General features: G+C 40.9%; 1 protein-coding gene across 1 annotated transcript; it reads right to left on the reverse strand.

The window, feature by feature from the left end:
- Nucleotides 1-7,892: 7,892 nt before the first annotated feature.
- On the reverse strand, nucleotides 7,893-17,266 carry znf16l (zinc finger protein 16 like). Its single transcript, XM_076725496.1, has 3 exons — nucleotides 16,423-17,266; nucleotides 14,796-14,987; nucleotides 7,893-11,683 (listed from the first exon to the last, which is right to left on the reverse strand). The coding sequence occupies exons 1-3, from the start codon at nucleotides 17,171-17,173 to the stop codon at nucleotides 10,977-10,979; spliced, it is 1,650 nt and encodes a 549-aa protein (XP_076581611.1). The 5' UTR covers nucleotides 17,174-17,266; the 3' UTR covers nucleotides 7,893-10,976.
- Between the last annotated feature and the right edge of the window lie 2,484 nt (nucleotides 17,267-19,750).

Raw genomic sequence — 19,750 nt, forward strand, 5'->3', positions numbered from 1 at the left:
GGAGCAGTGGTGGGAGAAACCTCTGCTGGTATGAAGCAACAGCATGTTGCAATTTCCCTTGAATGCTAGCACAGCTCTTCTGATCCGAGATGTAAGCAGGGGAATATATCACAAAATACTATCATTTTGCTGTCAGTGTCCCAAAACATCATCTCAAAAATGTACTATATTTATATGAACTCAACATTACATGCATTTATTTTTGGTATTTGTTTTTCTATAATTGGCAATGGGCCCATAAGGCCCATGGGCCCACAATTACTGTAATTGTCACTAAAAATACCACACTTGGTACAACGATATTCTTCCAACACTTTACCAATCGCACCACCACATGGCCACTGACAAATGAAACATGAACGTTTACTTTACTTTCATTAAGATTATTTTGCCAAATTAAAATCCTCATCATTGGTATTCAAATGCCAACCTAATTCCAGTAGGGATTCAATAATGGTGTAGAAGACCATTCATTTAATGCTATTCTATGTGCTGGTGTTGCATAATTGAGCTTTAAAGCTGCCAGTGACTGATCAGACATCAGCCACCATCTGTCACCTGATGGAACAATCCCTCTGTAGGCACCCTCTTGTGCTTGTTTACAACCTCCACTGTAAATGACATTTTGCTCTCTCATGAATGCATATAAATATCATGAATTTCTAACATGTTGCTGATGAGTGATTCCTATTAAATGCCAAATGAAACCTCCAGTGTCAGATGGCATTTGCGCAGTGGGAAGTATTGTTATTGTTATTAATGCTATTATAATCTGCACCACATGGCTCACCTCTGAGCTGAACAGGTTCACTCTAACAGTGAGTTTCTGACAGCCGTGAAGCGGCATTATATCATACCTTTTTTTTTTATTTGGTAGCAGGTGCTGAATGTGATATGAGACTCTACCTTCAGAATTTCTGCCTTAAGAATGTGTGTGTGTGTGTGTATGTGTGTGTGTGTGTGTGTATGGCAGCTCATTAAGGGTTTGGCATGCCAAACATCTCACATAAAACATCATGGATTACAAGGCCTGCTGCCGTCACCGTGGCAACCATTGCCAATAGTAGAGAGACGCCTAGTGCCTTTAGGTGAACAGCATGTCTGTACAGAGATTTGTTGTGTTCAGCCATGAAACCTGTGTTGTGCTGAAGATGGGCTTTGTGCTCAGTTAGTCTTGACAGAAACTGTATAAAGGCTGGATGATACTGACTGACTCTCATGTCTCTCTATATGTCACAATGCTGAAGTTTGCAGCAGAAGAAGAGGCAGATCCAGTGAGGTGGACTGGCAGAAACAAAGACAGATAATTGTGTACGGATGATGCACTCTACCTATACTGAATATGCTATTGGAAGTGCAATCAAATTATTGACATTAATGCAATACTTAGTTTTGGAAATAAGCTCATTTGGTTTCTCCCTGATCAGTCTCATGTCTGTGCATTAAGTACAAATCTGGAGGCTGGATGTGTTTGGTCTATTTTAGCATAGAGACTAGGGAGTTATATGCTGGAACTATTTCTTGGCAAACAACAGTTAAGTGCAGTGACTGTGTGCAGCTTCCTGGAGTTTTGTTGTCACAGACCAAATCCAGAACCTGTGCTCACTGACCATATCTCACAACCTATACCTGCTATTGCTGGAGATGCTGCACTGAAGTACAGGATGGATGAATACACAGAATAGCACCAGACTAATCCTATATCCATGTTGGTCCTGAATAATGTATGAGAAGTGCAAATAAGTTGTATTACTTAAGACATGACTTCTTTCACTGTACATAATAGCCTATATTATCGTGTGATAGGGATTGTGGCCAATTGTATCATATACTCATCTCATTGGTTTAAGATACATAACTTACATTATGTATTTTCCATCATACATTACATTATCCATTATGCACCAGATAATTATCCTAATATCTTCAAAAAAGCTACTTTTTTGACTCAAGGTAATTATTTTTGTTATCTCATCTTCTGTTTTCTTGAGATGTCTAAGTGAATCAAAGAGCCAGGACAAGGCGGGAATACACAGGGGAGAATACTGTTTTCACCTTCCTAGCTTATATTAAGTGTATTATAGTTAACATTATCATGTTGCATTAAAGAAAAATAAACTGACAGAAAGATACTGTACACCACATACTGTACAATGGACACGCACATGTACACAGACACACACTTTGTCAATGTTAATTATTAGTTAATTAGATGTTTCCCATTTAATGCAGTATTACAAAAATCTATTCTATATAGCAGATACAGCCACACAATGAGCCACCCCATGCACAGACTACACAATAAATTAAAGGCTAGACAACAGTCATTAAGCCACACCAAGCACCAGTATACATATCTCTAAAGCCATATGCATTCTCCTCTGGAAATGAAACTAGAATTACTCCTCAGTGGACTCAAAAATCAGATGAACAAGCTGAGTTTTGTGCCTGTACAGCACTGCATGTCTGTGATCAGTTCAAATGTTCCTCAATGTGACTTCTGTTGCATCATCAGCCATTTACCTCCAGCAGCATCGGTGTCCTTGGGAATGCTTAAGGTCGCCCCATTGCTGCAGCTTGGCTGTGTGACCAGGTGCAGCAGTAGTAAGTGAAATAATTAGCTAAATCATTTTTAGTAGCTTGAGCTATGCAGTCACTGCCAAGACATATTCCCAATGTTGATGCTGTTCCAAGCCCCCTGCACATATAGTTTTTAGCATATCAGTGAACTTTTTTAGTGCCACCCATCACAGACCTCAACGCACAAAGTCAAGCTTGTAAAATAATTGTTTGGTCATACAATATGCATAAGGTGGTTGTTTTAATTAGCTAGGCAGGAGGTTGTTTTTCAAATTAAGAAAGAGTCTTAAATGCCACCCCCCGACCCCCCCCCCCACACACACACACATTTTTGTGCTTTATTTTAGAATGTTTAGTCTTCCATTACCAAGATGTATGACTTAATTAGACTTACACTAATTAATTATTTTATTCATCACTGCATGTGTGTACTACTAGGCAGGCAGAGGTCTCTTATTTTGAAGGAGCAGAGTGGACAAACCAGACAGTTTATTTGTGCGGGTAACTTCCTGGTTTTTGTATTAATTTGTTACAAGGCACTGTGTTATTTAATGGCTGAAAATATATTATGGAAGTCATTGCAAAGGAAATAGAATTTGTCTATTATTTATCCACAAAACATTTGAGATGATAGAAATATGTAAAGTTGTAAATGTAAATCCATTTGTCAATCATCTGTCCATCTCCTCCCAGTCAAAACTTCTGCACGATGAGCAAACTTTTGCCATTCTCAAACTCCATCCATCTGAATTATCCAAGTGTCCTGCAAAGTTGAATACTTAAGTGTTTTAAACACATTAGCTAGGAAGGAAACTCTGCTGCTCTGCTGCTTTTTCTGCTGGCACTTTCGACACAGGTCTGGACACAAATACAGCTCTACCCTCTGCACTGGAGTGTGTCTTTCTAGATTTGTATCTAACATGGGAAGGCCAAGATGGATTCCTTTTCCAGATATGTGATTAGTGCAAATGACAATGTGTAAAATTGAGGTTGGATTTAATCAATATGGAACACCTGAAATGACTAATGGAAATGGGGCCTTTGTTGCAGTACATCAACAATATATTCCACAAGTGGATTTCAGAATGTATTGTGAAGCTGACTAGCAGCAATGTGACGTCAACATCAGTCCTGTCAAATCCTCTGAAGCAGTATAGCGTTATTGACAGTAGCAGCAGGTGAGCAAATCCATACGAGGCAGAAATCAATGATAACCACTGCCCTGCACATGATTTTATGGTCAACCTCATGGAAACAGACTGATTCAAGATGCTGTTTTACCTACACCCTGTGGGGAATATAGTTCTTCAAACCAGTGCGCAGTTCTGCAAACTGTTCCAAATGGTAATGGCTAGACCTGAGGTAGAGGATATTAATGCAGCCTCTTAGATGAGTGGAGAAAAGCCAATACACAAACAGAAAGCGAGGTTGCTTCTGATTTACTATTTCTAGATAACTCACATGCAAGGCCCACTGGTACACTGACACTGACAGTCTGTGAGAAGGAAGGAGCTGACTCTTAATGCACCAATAGCTTACAAATCAGTCCCTGCTCCCTACGCAATCAAAAGGTCACCATGATAGATTACTTACCTGAAGAAATCCTGCACACTAGTTTTAACGGAGATGAGTGGAAAGCAAAGACTGCCTGGACGGCAGGAAACTAAAACATATGGAAATAGAGTTTGGAAACAGGCAGCAAGTAAGGTGGACAATGTGTGATTTGTAGTTGTAGTAGTTAATGTAATTAATTAAAATGTTCAACCTCTCAGTTGCTGGTACACATTGTATCTTAAGGTACTGTAAATGTACAAAATAATATCAAAATTCAGTCACTTTTGTAAATTCTTGAGAAGGGATGTAAAAAAAATAATTTCAAGGCTGCTGTTGGGGAAAATAACATTTGTGATCTGTTGTTATGTAATGACAAAAATGTGAAGATATAAGAATAAAGTTTGCGGAAGTATCTCACCAAATGAGAAGAGACTTACCTGTGCATCGGTCAAACATATGCCACATGGATTTCAGTGTATCACACAGAAGGGAAGTTGACTAGAGCAAGCAGCAGAAGAAGAAGAAGCAGCAATAATAATTACAGATGCAAATAATGAATAAATAATATAAACACATACTGCCAGTAGAAATGGTTGCACCGCCTCTGAGCAGGACACAGTACACAGCATACATACAGACACATTACACAGTTATTGTCATTATTGCATTGTTACTACATTGTTATTCATGTGCAGATGTTTGTTAAACAGGTAACAGGTTACAGAGAGATGACCGACACTGATGACTGTGTCTTTACATGTATTAGCACAATGCACGTGTGCAGGCAAACAGTTATTAAAAGTCTCCACAGCTGTTACAGCCGAATGACAGTTGATCCAGCTGTGATCCAGCTGTCACCATCATCAGAAATAGACGTCTCATTTTCTCTAATTTTTTCTTGTTTCTTATCTGCTTTCATGGTTTTCCTACATCTCTCTGTGGGATGGACTAACATTCAAGGTAAAGACACAAGTGAGGGAAACTTTGATGCAATAAAGAGCCTTCAGATGTAGCCCTTGACTTGAAATTAATGGCGGAGGAAAGCTCACAGGAGCGCTCAATATTGAAAAAGAATATATATATATATATATATAAATACAAGTATACACAAGCATAGAATATACAAACATGCCATTTTCTTGGCACAGACAGCATCTTCATATGATATTTACTATGTTACTTTACTCAGATGTTTTTGTTTTTTTTTCACTAAGGTTTTTCCATAGCTATCTACCTGCTGTAATACTTCATTTCTCTCTGGAGATCAGTATCATCTTACACTTATATCAAACAGTAACTTGATTGGCTCGTCATCTTGTGTGATTTTAATGGAATGTTGATTGTTCAATGTAGATGTCCTATAAGGCTGGATGTCAATCCATGTTGATCTGCAGCAAACTCATTAGTTCCCATTTTCAATCAAGGATCTATTTTCATAAATTCTTTCATAACCTCTTTTACTTGCTATTCTCATCATACTGTAGCATGTCATTATGATGGAGCATCCTGGATCAGTTTACTGTTTTAGGTCATTAAGCCAAATGAAGTCACATGAAGCTCATTTGCTCCTGTTTAGCTTCAACTGGGGATTTATTGGTAGATTTGATGCACGCGCTGCAGATTCTCTAATGATTCAAAATTATGTTGATCACATGATCTTTCCACGTCCTCACACATGTCATGAAGCTACAATAAGCCCTTGTTATGCTTTAATCAGATGTTTAATTACATTTCCCAGCACCCCTCATCATCCACTGCATATTTTTCACAATTCCTCATCAGAAAAAAACTAAATGTCAAATCCAGTTTCTTTTGCGTCACTGTTGAATCTCACAGTGATTTAGATGTGGGCCAATCAGTTTTCTCATTCAAAAAGATTTTTGAAGCCTGTGCTCATATCCACACATAGCTGACCCCTAGACTGGTGTGTAGAGGACCAGCGCCCCCTACAGGGGGAAAGTATAAAGTATCACAGATGCTGTTTGAACATCTGCAGGGAGCCTTCGGTTCCTCCCCAGTTCATCCACACAACTCATTCCACGTCATTCACTTGTATATAACATCACAAAATGAGATAATATTGAATAATCCACTTCTCATACTGGTCCTGAGTGTATATTAGGGTTTTCTCTACTTCTACAAAAGCAGGCTTCCTCATCATTCAGCCGCTGTGTTGCTCTGCATCTGTCTCTGTATGTTCAAGCCGTCACAGGGGATGGAGTGCACAGCCGTAACCATTATTTAAGAAATACCGAGATTCAAAGTACAAATGAAGTAACACATTAATGAAAGTGTTTAAAAAAAGGAGGAAGAAGAGGATGATGAAAAAGGAAGTGGGGGAAGGCAAAACAGAAATAAGGGTCCAGAATAACTGTCCAGGCTAAAATGATCATTAAACCTTGAAGTCATGTGTCTCTAACTGACACAACACCTGAATAGGTAACCAAGAACTGTAACACATTTGTAAAATACACTAAAGTTAAACTACTGGCCTATGGAAGCCTATAAGGGTATATAGCTACGCAAAATCCACCTATGGAGAAGTGCGCAGAGAGAACATTTTGAGCAGCAACGAAGAAGAGGGGAGGAGGAGGAGGAAGAAGTAGAGAGGAGACACAAAAACATGAGGGTCTGACAGCAGAGCCGCCCTGACCACAATTTTTTCAAACTAAATTAAATTCAAAGAAATTTTGAAATCACGTGTCTCTAATCTACAATACTATCTGATAACATCCTATGCTAATCTCATTTACTTATGTGAAAGAAGCAACACGACAGTAGTCCAGACTGTACAAGTGTATTTTCATGTTTTAGCTCAACTACGAATCACTTCACATTTTTGTGGACAATTTTCAAACATCTCTCAAAGTGACATTATTTTTATGTGGTAATACAGACTCGATGTTCCCTATGTTGATTTGCACAACTTAGGCAAGTTTGTCATTCTGCTGGACCATTTTCGCACCGTATGGAAAGGAATGGAAGCCAACAGATGTTAGAAAAAGATGTTCACATTGATCAAATACAGCAGCATTATGTGCAAAGTGATTAACTGTGATGTAAAAACAATGTAATTTTAGTAAAAGGGTTAAATCATGCAAAACTAATGGCATGGCCCTTAAAAAAAATAACATTCTGGAATTATTTTAATCCAAATGTAAAGTAAAATGATCCATTAAGCTATATTATTATTAATAACATAATATGATTATCATTGCTGATGCGTTAACGTTTTTAGAACATTTTGATGATATAGGTAGTCAGGATGGAGTAAATTTAATTTTTATTCATACTGGGTACAGAACGACAGTGTATCATATCTTATACTGTAAATCATGTTTTGTTTGTAAAATCTGAGTTGAAAAGGAGTTATTATTGCTGTCAAATAAATATAGTGGAATAAAAAGTAAAAACACTTCCCCTGTGACACATAGTGAAGCGGCATGAAATGGAAATACTCAAGTAAAATACAAGTACTGTGCGTATTAAGCACTGTACTTGCTGTTACTATTAGTTACGTTCCATCGCTTGCTGTTTTAAAAAAAAACACACTCATACATGACATGAAGACAACCATTTATATGAAAGCAGATTGTCAATGATCAGAATTTCACTTCCACAGGTTGTTGTTTTTTTTTTTTTTATCTTCCATCCACACGGTGCTGCAAACTCCTTTTACAGACGAGCTTGAGTGACAGGTCAACGGGCTTCACTGAATCATCAGACCAACTGAGTAAACACACCGGACACCAGGGATGACATTTACCTTCAAGGCTGTTTTTTTCTTTCTTTTTTTTTTTTTTTCATTACACAACTTTCAGCCATCATACAGGCAAACATATAAAATAATCAATATATAGTCGTCTGTTACATTGCATTGGTTAAAAACGAATGATCAACTCTCTGCTCTACATGTAGCACCAAGCAGTGTCATGATGAAGACGTGTGACCCATGAGATCTTGTTCTGTTGTTACAGAGTCCTGAAGGCTCAGCAGGTTAAGGCAGAAATGAATGAATGGGTTCATAATCTAAACCACTAGATCTATTCAACACTGCTGTGTGTTACTAATCAAAGCCAGACTGGTGGCTAATGTCTAAAGTACCCAGATTACTTCACTCTCTGAGTTCCTGTTGGGTTGAAACATGTACAGTATCAGTGTGAAATGTTCTTTAATTCTGACTCATCTTTCTATAAAATCATACATGCCACCATGTCTTTCTCAAGCATTTCCATTCAAGACCGAGTTCAATGGTGTTCGGAATGTTTTCTATTTTTCTTGCAGCCATTCATGACATACTGAGAACTGAAATGTATTTGAGACAGGAAATCCAGTCAGCAGTGTTTTCAGTTTCAACTTTAGTTCAGATACTGTGCCATAAAAAATAATAAATAAACTTCCTTGAAATGTTGCTGCTCTGATCCGCTGAGCCTTAAATGCAACACACACCTGCCAAGGTATATAGCGAGGCATCATTTGATGAACATCATGACATTATGTGACACACGACTAATACAACAGTAAGAAAGGTGTCTATCTGGTGTGTGTTGTCCATTAAGGTAATATTTAATTATAGATTCTATGTGGATGAAGCCTCAAACATCCACTGCCTGAAGGCTTTAATGGCTGGTAAGATTTGGATTTATTCTCTCACTTGATTTATGTAAGTTACCCATATTTTGGAAGAAATAAGAGTCAGACCGGGGAAAGGTGCTGTGCTGCAGCCGCGGTTTCAGCGGGCGTTCATACTAAAGCCAGCCCTGCATTAGTACAAAGCAAGGCGCTGTGTTGCTTCAGATACCAGTGAGATACCTTTGAAATACAATCCAGGAAGTCTGAGAATCACTTCAGTGAATGTGAAGGCTTCTTCGCAGTGGAGAGACCTTTTACTTCAGGAAACTGAGCCTTACTGCACCGCAACAATACTTTAAAATCTTACTTAAGTAAAAGTACTCAAAAGAATGTATATCACCGGATTCTAATTAGTGACGAGTTAACGTTTACACATCATTAAAGGAGTATCTAGTAAGTGTGGAGCTAATTTCAACTACTTTACATAGTGTTGGGTAGCTTAATCTAGAATAATACATCAGAATTTATTAGTTGATTTAGATATTTTGTACGAATAATCTGAATCTGTGCAGTAACAACTAACTAAAGCTGTCAAATAAATGTATTAAGGTAAAAAGTACAATACTGACATCCAACATGTAGTGGAGTAGATGAATAATGTAAATTATAAAATGGAAATAATCCTTAAGTGCAGTACTTGAATAAGTGTACTTTTAAGTTACTTCCTACCAATGCTGCTCAGACACCAAACACTCTGTTGCTAATAATCACATTATCTTCGGTCAACAGTAGAAATGCAGCCTTTTTGTTACAAAGGAATCCACCTGGAATGTGAGCCTTGTTTCTGCCACAGCTCTCTGTGTTGGCACCTTCTACTGTGTCACCAGACTGGAATGGATGAGACAAGAATGTTCTTATTCGGATTCTTTGTTCCTCTGGGAAGCCGACAAGAGCTACATTTATTCATGAAGAAAACCACTACATTTGTACAGCTCCTTCTCAAGCAAATCTTGTGTTTGACACTGACATTTTTAGCAGGCTATCACTTTTAGGGTTGGCTACAAACATAACTGCATTCACACACTGTGCTGATCTGCCCTCTCAGCTGAATTAAAACAGTGTAGACAACAACAATGTAACTTGTACAAAATGAAATGTTCTTTGACTGATTACCTCTCTAAAGCCAGCTTCAAGTCTATTCAGGCTCATTTCTGTTGTATACTGAAATATTCTGTATACTGAACTGAACTGAAGACAAGCCAACAGTTTATCCAGGTTATCTAAACCATTATATTTGGTTCAAGTGAGTGACTGCTAATCGCTCACTGCACAGAAAACTACACAAACTGTAGAACAGCAGGTCAAAGTTGAAGTGGGACATCAGTCTGTAAACTGTGATCATGGCTGTTAAAGTTCTAATTTTAGTGTTCACCTTCACTTTCTCTGATGAGGCGGTTTGTTTAGAGCCTGTCTGATCATCTGACTGCTTGCATTTCTCGCCCCACTGGACTTGAGTACAATATTATTAGAACAGATCCAAATGATGAATGACGACATTTTTAATAAACAGGAATTATCCTTTAAAGTATAAGCAAATTATAGTAAAGGGGCTCAAACATACTAAACAGTGGTGTAGTCTTCTTATGAGCCTCTGCACTGATGATGCCTTCCAGTCATCCTCTGGGGTTTCGGGGCTGGATCCACCTCCCCTCATGGTAACACATTTGACCTGAAAACACAATCACCTCATGGGCGCTCCGTGTGGTGCCTGATGGCCTCTGATGAGCTTTCTAATGAGACGTTCTAATCTCAATGAAACTAGCTTGTTGCAGAGCTTTCAACCACACCCCCGCAGTCTGTCTGTGGATGAAGTTTGCTCCCATGTCATGAAACTGTAGATGTTCCTGAAGTTTCCAAAGTCAAGAAAAACAGTATCATGACAACTGAGCAAAGTCCATCTGCTGCTATGTATGTGATGTAGTCGATGGAGATCTGGAGTTAACAGTGTTTTGTTGCTGTGAACGGGGTCAGGCTCAGTGATGCAGCCTGTCTTGATGCCTGATGCAGGAGCGAAATGTTACGAATGTGACAGAACGCGAAAGCTCAGGCAGCGTTTCAGGATGTCCTCCACGTGACCAGCTCCTCCCTCAGTGTCAGCAGAGAGCTACACAATGAAGACACACGCCTCAGTCAGCACCGTGTCCCGTCTCTCACATACACCTCGAATTTCTTGATATCCAGAAGCATAGGAAGAGTAGCAGCTGCTCTGGTTACTGTGCCGGGGTGCAGCGATGGCTCTTGTAAGTTCCCAGATGACGGAAGCTGCGTCCACACTGCTGGCAGCAATAGGGCGTCGCCCCACTGTGGATCCTCTGGTGGGTGTACAGGTTCCCCAGCTCCTTAAAGCGTCGGCCGCACTGTGGACAGGCATATGGGCTCTCGCCGGTGTGTACTCGCTGGTGTCTCTTGAGTCCAGAGAGCACTGAGAAACCTTTGCCGCACTGGGGGCAGGGGAAGGGGCTCTGGGCTCCGCTGTGCACCAGTCTGTGGCTTTTTAAGCGGGCTGCATGGCGGAACCTCTCCCCGCACTCTGGGCACATGAAAGGCTTCTCTCCAGTGTGAATACGCTGATGCTGCCGCAGGTTACCAAGGTAGTTAAAATGGCGGCCACAGTCCCCGCACTCATACCCGCCCTCGATTTTAATATCCTTTTTCACATGCCCCCCTCCCCGACCAATGCCAGCACCAGCCCCGACTGCTGCGCTGCCCTCGTTCTGCCCCCCTCCACCCATCCTGGAGTCACTGCTACCGTCTCCCACTGCGGGTGCAGCTGAGCAGGAAGACTGCAGGGCCTGCAGATTCTGGGCATCAGCACAGTCCGAGTGTATGAGTTTGACATGTTCCTCTAGAAACACAGAGTCAGGGCAGAAGGTTCCACACAGAGAGCAGATATAGGTGTGGCTGGGAAACTGCTGGCCTGAAACCACAAACAAACATTATTTCATCAATAACAACCCATTAAAGTTTTAATTATGACAAACTTTGTACTTTGAGAACACACACAGTGCGTCTCCACCATGCTGTGTTCAACAAACACCACTGCATTGATTAGTGGAAACGAGGAGAAGTGGAAGAAATCTTGTGGTCTTTTTCAGGGTGAGACATGGCAGCAGCATTTACCAGAGTTTGTTACAGCTCTGACTCTTTGGTCATGTTCGAAATGCAGACGTCGAGCAGACTTTAAATCACATTACTGCAACCGGGATGAAGGTACAGGACTATAAAATGGAGAAATGCTCGCCTCAGCAGGAGTTTTGTCCTGTGCTACTGTAGCATTGAACAAAGTGCCTCCCTGACAGCGTGGTGTGGTGTGCTGGGATGTATGAATGAAGTATGTACTGGCTTTATCTGTAAGCTGCTCTGTTTATATCTGCATGGTTCTGTGTTGAACTGGCTCTGAAAACAAATCCCTCTAAGACAATAAAGTCTGAAGGTAATGTTTAAGAGTTGGCGTCATAAAATCTCTCTTCCCTTCTCCGTTGCAGCATGCTGCTTCACACACACACACACACACACACACACACACACACACACACCACTCAGCTGGGTGTGCCATCTCAGGACATTTGGTGTGTTTCCTGTAGTCTTGGGGGCTCAGCCGATCTCAATTCCAAAGTGATCCACCCTGGGCAGAGGACATAGGGTGACGGTAGAAATGATTCACAGTGTCTGCACTGTTCTGCACAGGCGGGGCAGTGGATGATTGATGACACTGGATGGAGAGTAGCTGTTTATTACTCTTTTTTGTTTGCCTGTATATTGCTGCATGTACTGAAACTGCAACTCGGGAGCAGTTTTTTGGGGGTTCAGTATCTTGCTGAACAATGTCCACACCTGATTCTGTGGTTTGTCCAGAGTTCATATGGGAAAATGGCTTTAGTGTCTCTGCTGTATATTTAGGGCGGGCAGCAATCCAGCTGCATTATAAGATCATGTGATTTGGGCATCAGGATCATTTATCATGTTCTCACATGAGCTGAGAGCAACAGTTGGTGGTGATAATGCACCTTTGTTACATCTCTGCTGTTCTCACTTGGAACCTTAAAGCTTCCATTTTGAAAAAGAGTTTAACTGTTTTCAGTCTTTTGTTTTTAACTGTTGTCTCATGTGAGGCAGCTGTTTTTGTTCGTATGGAAGGTCCACGCGTGATGAAGCGTGCTACGACATGGTTACTTTGATCCATGTCTTAACTGAAATGACATAACAATTACCGTTCCCATGATATAAAATAATACCCCAAGACAGAAGACTTTGGCTATATCGCCCAGCCCTATATGTACATGACCATGGACTAATATGAAGTGAATTAAGTAGTAAAATACATGTCAGTATTTATACTTTTTAAATGTCTCTGTTTCTCTGTGTCTGAGGAGACTGCAAAGGGGGGGGGGTTTACAGCCCATGCACACATAGGCACAGCAGAAGTGGCATTTCAATCTTACCTTTCTTTTATCACAAGCTACGATCACTTTCCTGGTTAGACATGTACCTCAACATGTCGTTATCTACTCAAAAAAGTCTCAACACGTGCTATTTATCTATAGCAAGTGGAGGGAGGACAGACTGAAATTAGACATATAGTATATTTAAGGTTCTGAAAAACGAGAAATCTGTTTATAATATTCTTTGAAATATGTCAAGAGGGTCAGAAGAGTCTACCTTGACAAAGCTGTTTCTCAAACTGCCCTGCTGTTGAACATGATTGTGCTCTTATGAATACATGAATAGATGTCTTGTCTTATGTGTGCACATGATATTGCCGTGTGTGTTGTTGGGTAACTGAAATAAATAGACTCATTGTGAAGGATTTTCATCCGGAGGGGGTCAAAACCTCTTCCTCTAAACCTCTGTGTGTCCTGAAAATGTTAATGACATATCTGCACAACAAAGGCACCTGTGTGTGGAAGAGCTTAAGGAGCAGATCATGTCACCGGACTTATGGGACACAACAACAAACTGTTCTGACCAATCATGTGCTCCGTTCTGATTAGTTACAGCCTCGTTTTAGCTTAGTTTAGTCAATGTATGTGCATTTGGAAATGCTATTAACAACCAATGTTTTTTTTCCAGCTTCCACGGTATTAATTAAAACTTTTAAATAAGGCACATTTAAATTCTGCACTTTTTCTTCTGTTTTGCCTCATTCAGCCTTTTGACTACTTGATGGAAGTTTGGTGTTCGGTTTAGTTTGAGGCCCATGGAGACCCTGAGGTCAAGTGAGCAAAAGTGGAGCAGTTCACTGAGTGTGGGTGAGCGTGAAGCTCTCTGCTTTCAAAACGTTGAATGGCTCAAGTCAAAACTATTAAAAAAGCATGTTACAAAACAGCACGGGGAGTGGAAGGAGAGGGCGTCTACAGGGAAACTGCTGAAAGAGAGTAACAGAGCAAAAGCACTGAGGATCTGACTTCAGCTGAGCCTGAGTGCAGCTTTGAAGGTCCCAGTCCTCTGGCTGATACTCACTCACGGTCGTCGCCATGTCTCAGTTTCTTCCCTTGTGTTTCTTGATGTTTCCCCCTCTCTGTCTCTCTCTGTGTCTGTGGTGTGGGCAAGGCAACCCTCCCGGCTACTGGAGCTCTGCTTATGAGGCACACCCTCTGAACCTGCCCACCTGCTGTTCCTCAGCTCATCTGCCTGGAGGTTTTTCTAACTCGACCTTGCTCCCACTCATCATCGGATCATTGTTTTGCTGCTCTGAGTAATTTTGTATTATCATGTTTGAGTGTTCTTTCCTTCTCGTCTACCTGCCTGCTTACCTGCCCCTCTCCACAACCCCCGGTATTGGATCAAACTTTACCTCACTTTACCTCTGCGTCCTGCATTTGGGTCCACCCTGCAACCACTCCACAACACACATGACAGGAACACTGGCTTCAAACTTACCTGATGGTTACACAGTCATGTGACAGTCATTAATGCAGATCTGTCTCACACTAACATCTATCAGTCTCTCTGTGAACTTTGTTACACTTTCAGTTTTGTTTTTAGAAATCTGGTCATCATCCTTTCCCCTTCTCCACATTCGTACCCACCTGCTGTGGGCCTGTCTGTGTTGCCCTTTCCTTCTCCTGGAGAGCTCTGGGACTCCATGGAGAACTCAGACGGCTGGACGTGTGAGAGCCGGGTCTGGGTCAGTCCACCCCCGTCCCTCCTCGACGACTCACCCTCGTCATCATCCTCTGTGTCACAGATAGGGGTGTTCTCGCACTCAGGCTCCTTCATGACTGGGAAAAATACGACCACATAAAACTTGAACCCTTAGGGAAAGCTGTACTGCCTGAATTTATCAGATCGTCTTTCCTTAATTTCATCATATGCATGCCTGTTACCATGAGCAAAAGCACAAACTGATGAAAATAATAAGAATAAAAACAATGATCAAAATGAAGGCTCTTGCAGGGAAAGGCAGTTGGTCTTAAGTTTCAGTTTGGTCATATCTGAGTGATTGTTTTTAATGGTTCTGCATGGATTCTTCAGCATACAGACTTACCCTGACCAGGTGGCGGACAATCAAATATCCTTTCTTAGTGGCTTTTGTGCAAGACAATCACTTAACTTGCCTTCCTTGTTTGGTTGTGCATGTATTATTAACACTTATCATACTGATAATTGTGTGTTACTCTAACAGACATTTCATTTTCATTTATTTAGTGATGAATGAGTTTTAATAGGTCCTTTTTTGTCATACTGCAATCCAAATCAGCACTGTGAAACAATAAGTATGAACTGAAGTGAAATAAAGTAAAAAAAAAAAAAAAAATAGGCAAAGTAAATAAAAATTATTAGAAACTAAATCAAAATTTGACATTTATTTACAATCCAAATTATGAAGAATGCCTGTGTTGGCTTTCCTGCAGGTGTTTCCTCCCACAGTCCAAAGACATGCAGTTTAATTGGTTAGTTTTAATTAGCTGATAGATGTGAATGGCTGTCGGTCTGTGTGTCAGTCCTGTGATTGGGGGACATGTCCAGGGTGAACCCCACCAGTCGCTCAACGTCAATACAATGTAGTATCTCCTAAATTTTTACTTAGCTTTTCATAAGTATGAGTTCATACTTGATTATTTTCACTTACAAAGTAGTGGTGGTCCACAAAATCCTAAAATTCTCTTGCTTTATGGAATTTAGTAGAAAATTTAGTAGAATTTAGTGCAAAATCAGTTCAGAAAGTGTTATTAAGTGAAGTTAGTGGTATACTGCTGCCACAGTGACACAAAACTTCCTGTTTAACTGTCATGATATAACATGAATAAGAGATATATTGTTATAACAAGGGCAGAGGGGTCATTCTCTGCTTTTGGCACACCCACTGGTTTACATATGACCAATCAAAGTACTTAATCCCACTGATGCACAAATCCTAGGAAATATTCCATACTGCAGTCTTCCTCACACAATGGTTGAATACTAGCAGGTAAATGGAGGCAGCCACAGCCCCAGAGTGGTTTTTACATGTTAAAGCTTTTATCCTGAAATCTCATAATTTAATTAAGTCCCATTTTTGACACACCTCATCACTCTGACTTAGCTGTGGTATGTTAACCTTCCCCTGACTCTCCGTCCCCTCAGCTGGCTGCAGAGCTCCTGTTTTCAGAGTCCTCAGCTGACGAGCAACACCTTTCACCACACACACACCTGACCATTGGTCTGTGTGTTTACCTTTCAGGTCTGAAGAATACTCCATTGGTGCTATCCACTCGTAGTCATACATCCGTTTGCTGCCAGAAGGGAGCATACTGAAGATGTCGTCTGTGGCGGACTCGGGGTCTCCGTGGCCAGGCCCGGAGCCCGCCATTCCGCTGTCCGGCCACAGGCTGAGGGAGTGCGGGTCCTGCTCCTGGCGAGCGTCCCTGTCGCCGCTGGCTTGGCTGCTCTGATCTCCGTCTATTTCAGGACACCCCCTCGAGTTCTTGTCTTTCATCAGATAGTCGCAAATGGCATCTATATTCTCCTTTTTCACACCAGGCATGACAGCTTTGGCTCTCCTGGGGTCGACACTGTTGTGTTTATTGAGGGGGCTGAAATCAGATTTCTTGAGGCCAGCATCTGCAGACGGCTCCGTGGTCGTAACGCCAGGGAAAGGGTCCCTACCATCCCTCTGGAGTGCATCAAGCCTGTCCTTTAACTCTTCGATTTCTTCGCTTTTCTCACGTAGCTCCATTTTCAGGACTCGTATCCTGATGCTGACCATTTTGCGGATCTCAGACAGAGCTGTCTCCAGCACCACCGTGATGTTCCTGCCGAGGTGCTCGGTGATGTCGCTGACCGAGCAGAGCAGCTCCTCGTCGGTCTCCAGCTCCAGAAAATCGCCGTCGGCTCGGCTCGCTGACCCGGGAGGCTCCATGAAGGCGCCGTGGAGTTCAGGAGACAGGCTCGTTTCAGCGAAACTGTGGTTTCTTTTGCGACTCATAGATTATACAGACTGCGAGCTTTATTTTCTGGAGAGTTTGGCTAGCTAAAAGCTACCCAGCTAGCTAATGTTTGGATGATGCTAAAAGACTGTAGTGATATTTGTCAGTTCGCAGGAGTAACGCCGGATGTAACAGGAGTGTGTTTACAAAACAAAGGCAAGAGCGTAGCGTTCTCGATTATGCCTTTGTTTTGAAGGCAGTAACTGGAAGTGTCCTTCTTCATATGAATTTACTTGACAACTTACACAGTCGCAGTGATGGCTAAATTCGGCAGAGTTAAGATCAATGTTCAGATGCAGCGCTCTCTACAGTTTGGAGTAGGAAACCAGTTGAGACTTCTATCAATAACATGGTGCTACTTTCTAGGCTTGCTTTTTGTAAGATTTACAAGTTGTATTGCTTTCTCATGTTGTAGTGATCAGTTATAATCCATTAATAAAACAACTTCTAGGTTGTGAAGTTGTGAAAAATTCTACTTGCAGGTTTTTATCCTTTCTGTTTGGAAATATTATAAATGTTGGTAATTATTAATGCTTATGGGTCTCTCACTTTCTAATACCCCATCAAGTTTTACAGTTCATAAATGTTAATAAGTTGTGAATCAAGGGCTTCAACCAACAATTTTATCTTACCTGAAATAAACTCAGGTCATGTCATTTGATCATAAACTGAACAGAAGTGAACAGACCAATCTGAGCTAATCAACAAAAAAAAAAAAGGGGGGGGAAACATGCTGTGATTCATCAGATCATTAACTTCAAATAAGAGAACATGGGACAGGGACATGGGACTTCACTGTGATTTTCTTCTCTGTGGAAAACAATGTAACGCTGCGTGATCCCACGTAGGTCATTCAAGTCTACTGTAGCAGATTATGATCCAACTGATATATCACAATGTCACTAACAAACCAATCTGGGTGAAGAACTGAACAAAAGCAATTCATGCCTTCTTCAGTTTATGTGGTTGGTTTGTCCAAGCCACAGAATGTTAGCATAATTTAAGGTAGTTAATCATTGTCAATACTGGTCAGTGGTCAGAGAGTTTCTTGACTCCTGACCCCTCAACATTACCTGCAGTTCAATGGGAATGCATTCAAACATTGACAACATTCAGGCATCTACTACAGTAAGTAACACTAAACAACAAATTGTTGTGGTTGTTACTGATCCATTAATGCAGTTGTACAGTTTAGGAACTGTGAATGTAATGTCCTCTTTCCACAGAGGTTGACACATTATTATGTTACTGCTGAACTGGTTCATCTTCACTATCCAGCAAGGTTCTACCCCCGATACTGAGGCTGCCACAGCAGGGACAGGGACCTGTGGGGGATCTGAATCCAGACCAAGTTGTTCCATACACATCTTTGAGATGGGCCTCTCAAGTAAAATACCTCAGCACCCTCCTTCACCTTGACTTCTGGCTCAACAGCAATCACATAGACCTTGCCTGTTACCATCTGGCAACAGACCACATCGAAATGGACAATTTCCTCAGCTCATTGCCCCACAGTAACTTAAATTGGGGAGGAGACAGCAGTTGTGGGTTCTTTTCTTTTCTCCTATATGGAAAGGTATGTAAGACCAGACCTCTGTCTATTTAATGAGAGGTGACTTGGAGCACAACTGTACTGGTATTATCAGAAACACTGAGCTGTTTCCATCAGAGGGGAAAAAAAGAAAATGAGAAAAAACGGTGTACAAAAGTTCATGTGTACTGTCTCTGCAAAACTGCACACAGAGGAGAGCAAATGGTTCAGTGAGCAAAGTGCAAGAGGTGGTTCATCCAACATGCACAAAAATCTCAAGCTGTGCTGTTTGAAATGCACTACATGAAAATACAAAGAGACAAGGAGCGATTGTCATTTGCAGTACAAATTATACTTATTATTATATTATTATTATTATTATTATTATTATTATTATTAGTAGTAGTAGTAGTAGTAGTAGTAGTAGTAGTAGTAGTAGTAATATTAGTATTATTATTAAGAACAATAATGGATTTATTGATGCCGGAGATTTTGTATTTCAGCAGGGACAAGGTGGGAAGGCCGATGCTTATAAACTGGGAAACACAAAGACACAAGAGGAAAAGGAGGGGAAAACTACAGATCCCCTCAGTTCCAGGTATTAGACAAATCCTCAGGTGTTATCAGGGATTCCAAGCTATGGGTTGTGGATTTTGATTGCAAATGAAAATGTAAAATGAATGCGCTCTCTCTCTCTCTCTCTCTCTCTCTCTCTCTCTCTCTCTCTCTCTCTCTCTCTCTCTCTTAATGAGTGGTTTAATGCCCTGCGGCTGCTGTGCGTTGGATAAAACATCAATAAAGCCATTAGTTACCACTTAGAAACCCTTATATAAAGGGTCAAAGTTATTTCACCATTTTGTGATATGAAAAACATTGATAACATGAAATGAAGACAACTTGGCTTGGATGTTGTGTTTTCAGCTTGCTCTGCTTCCCCGAAGTGGACTCACAGGGACCAAAAAAAGCGTGGGATATTTTCAGGGATTCACACTCACATATATTACTAAAGACTCTTGTACTTTACACCACTATGTCATCTGACAAC

The sequence above is a fragment of the Chaetodon auriga genome, chromosome 24 (genome assembly GCF_051107435.1).
Source record: "Chaetodon auriga isolate fChaAug3 chromosome 24, fChaAug3.hap1, whole genome shotgun sequence".
NCBI lineage: Eukaryota > Metazoa > Chordata > Actinopteri > Chaetodontiformes > Chaetodontidae > Chaetodon > Chaetodon auriga.

What these genes read in the sequence shown, in the direction of transcription:
- znf16l (XM_076725496.1), bottom strand. Translation starts at nt 17,173, where the DNA reads ATGAGTCGCAAAAGAAACCACAGTTTCGCTGAAACGAGCCTGTCTCCT. An exon ending in GTATTCTTCAGACCTGAAAG is followed by an intron (nt 14,988 to 16,422) that starts GTAAACACACAG and finishes TATTTTTCCCAG; the next exon opens with TCATGAAGGAGCCTGAGTGC. An exon ending in CACAGACAGGCCCACAGCAG is followed by an intron (nt 11,684 to 14,795) that starts GTGGGTACGAAT and finishes TTGTGGTTTCAG; the next exon opens with GCCAGCAGTTTCCCAGCCAC.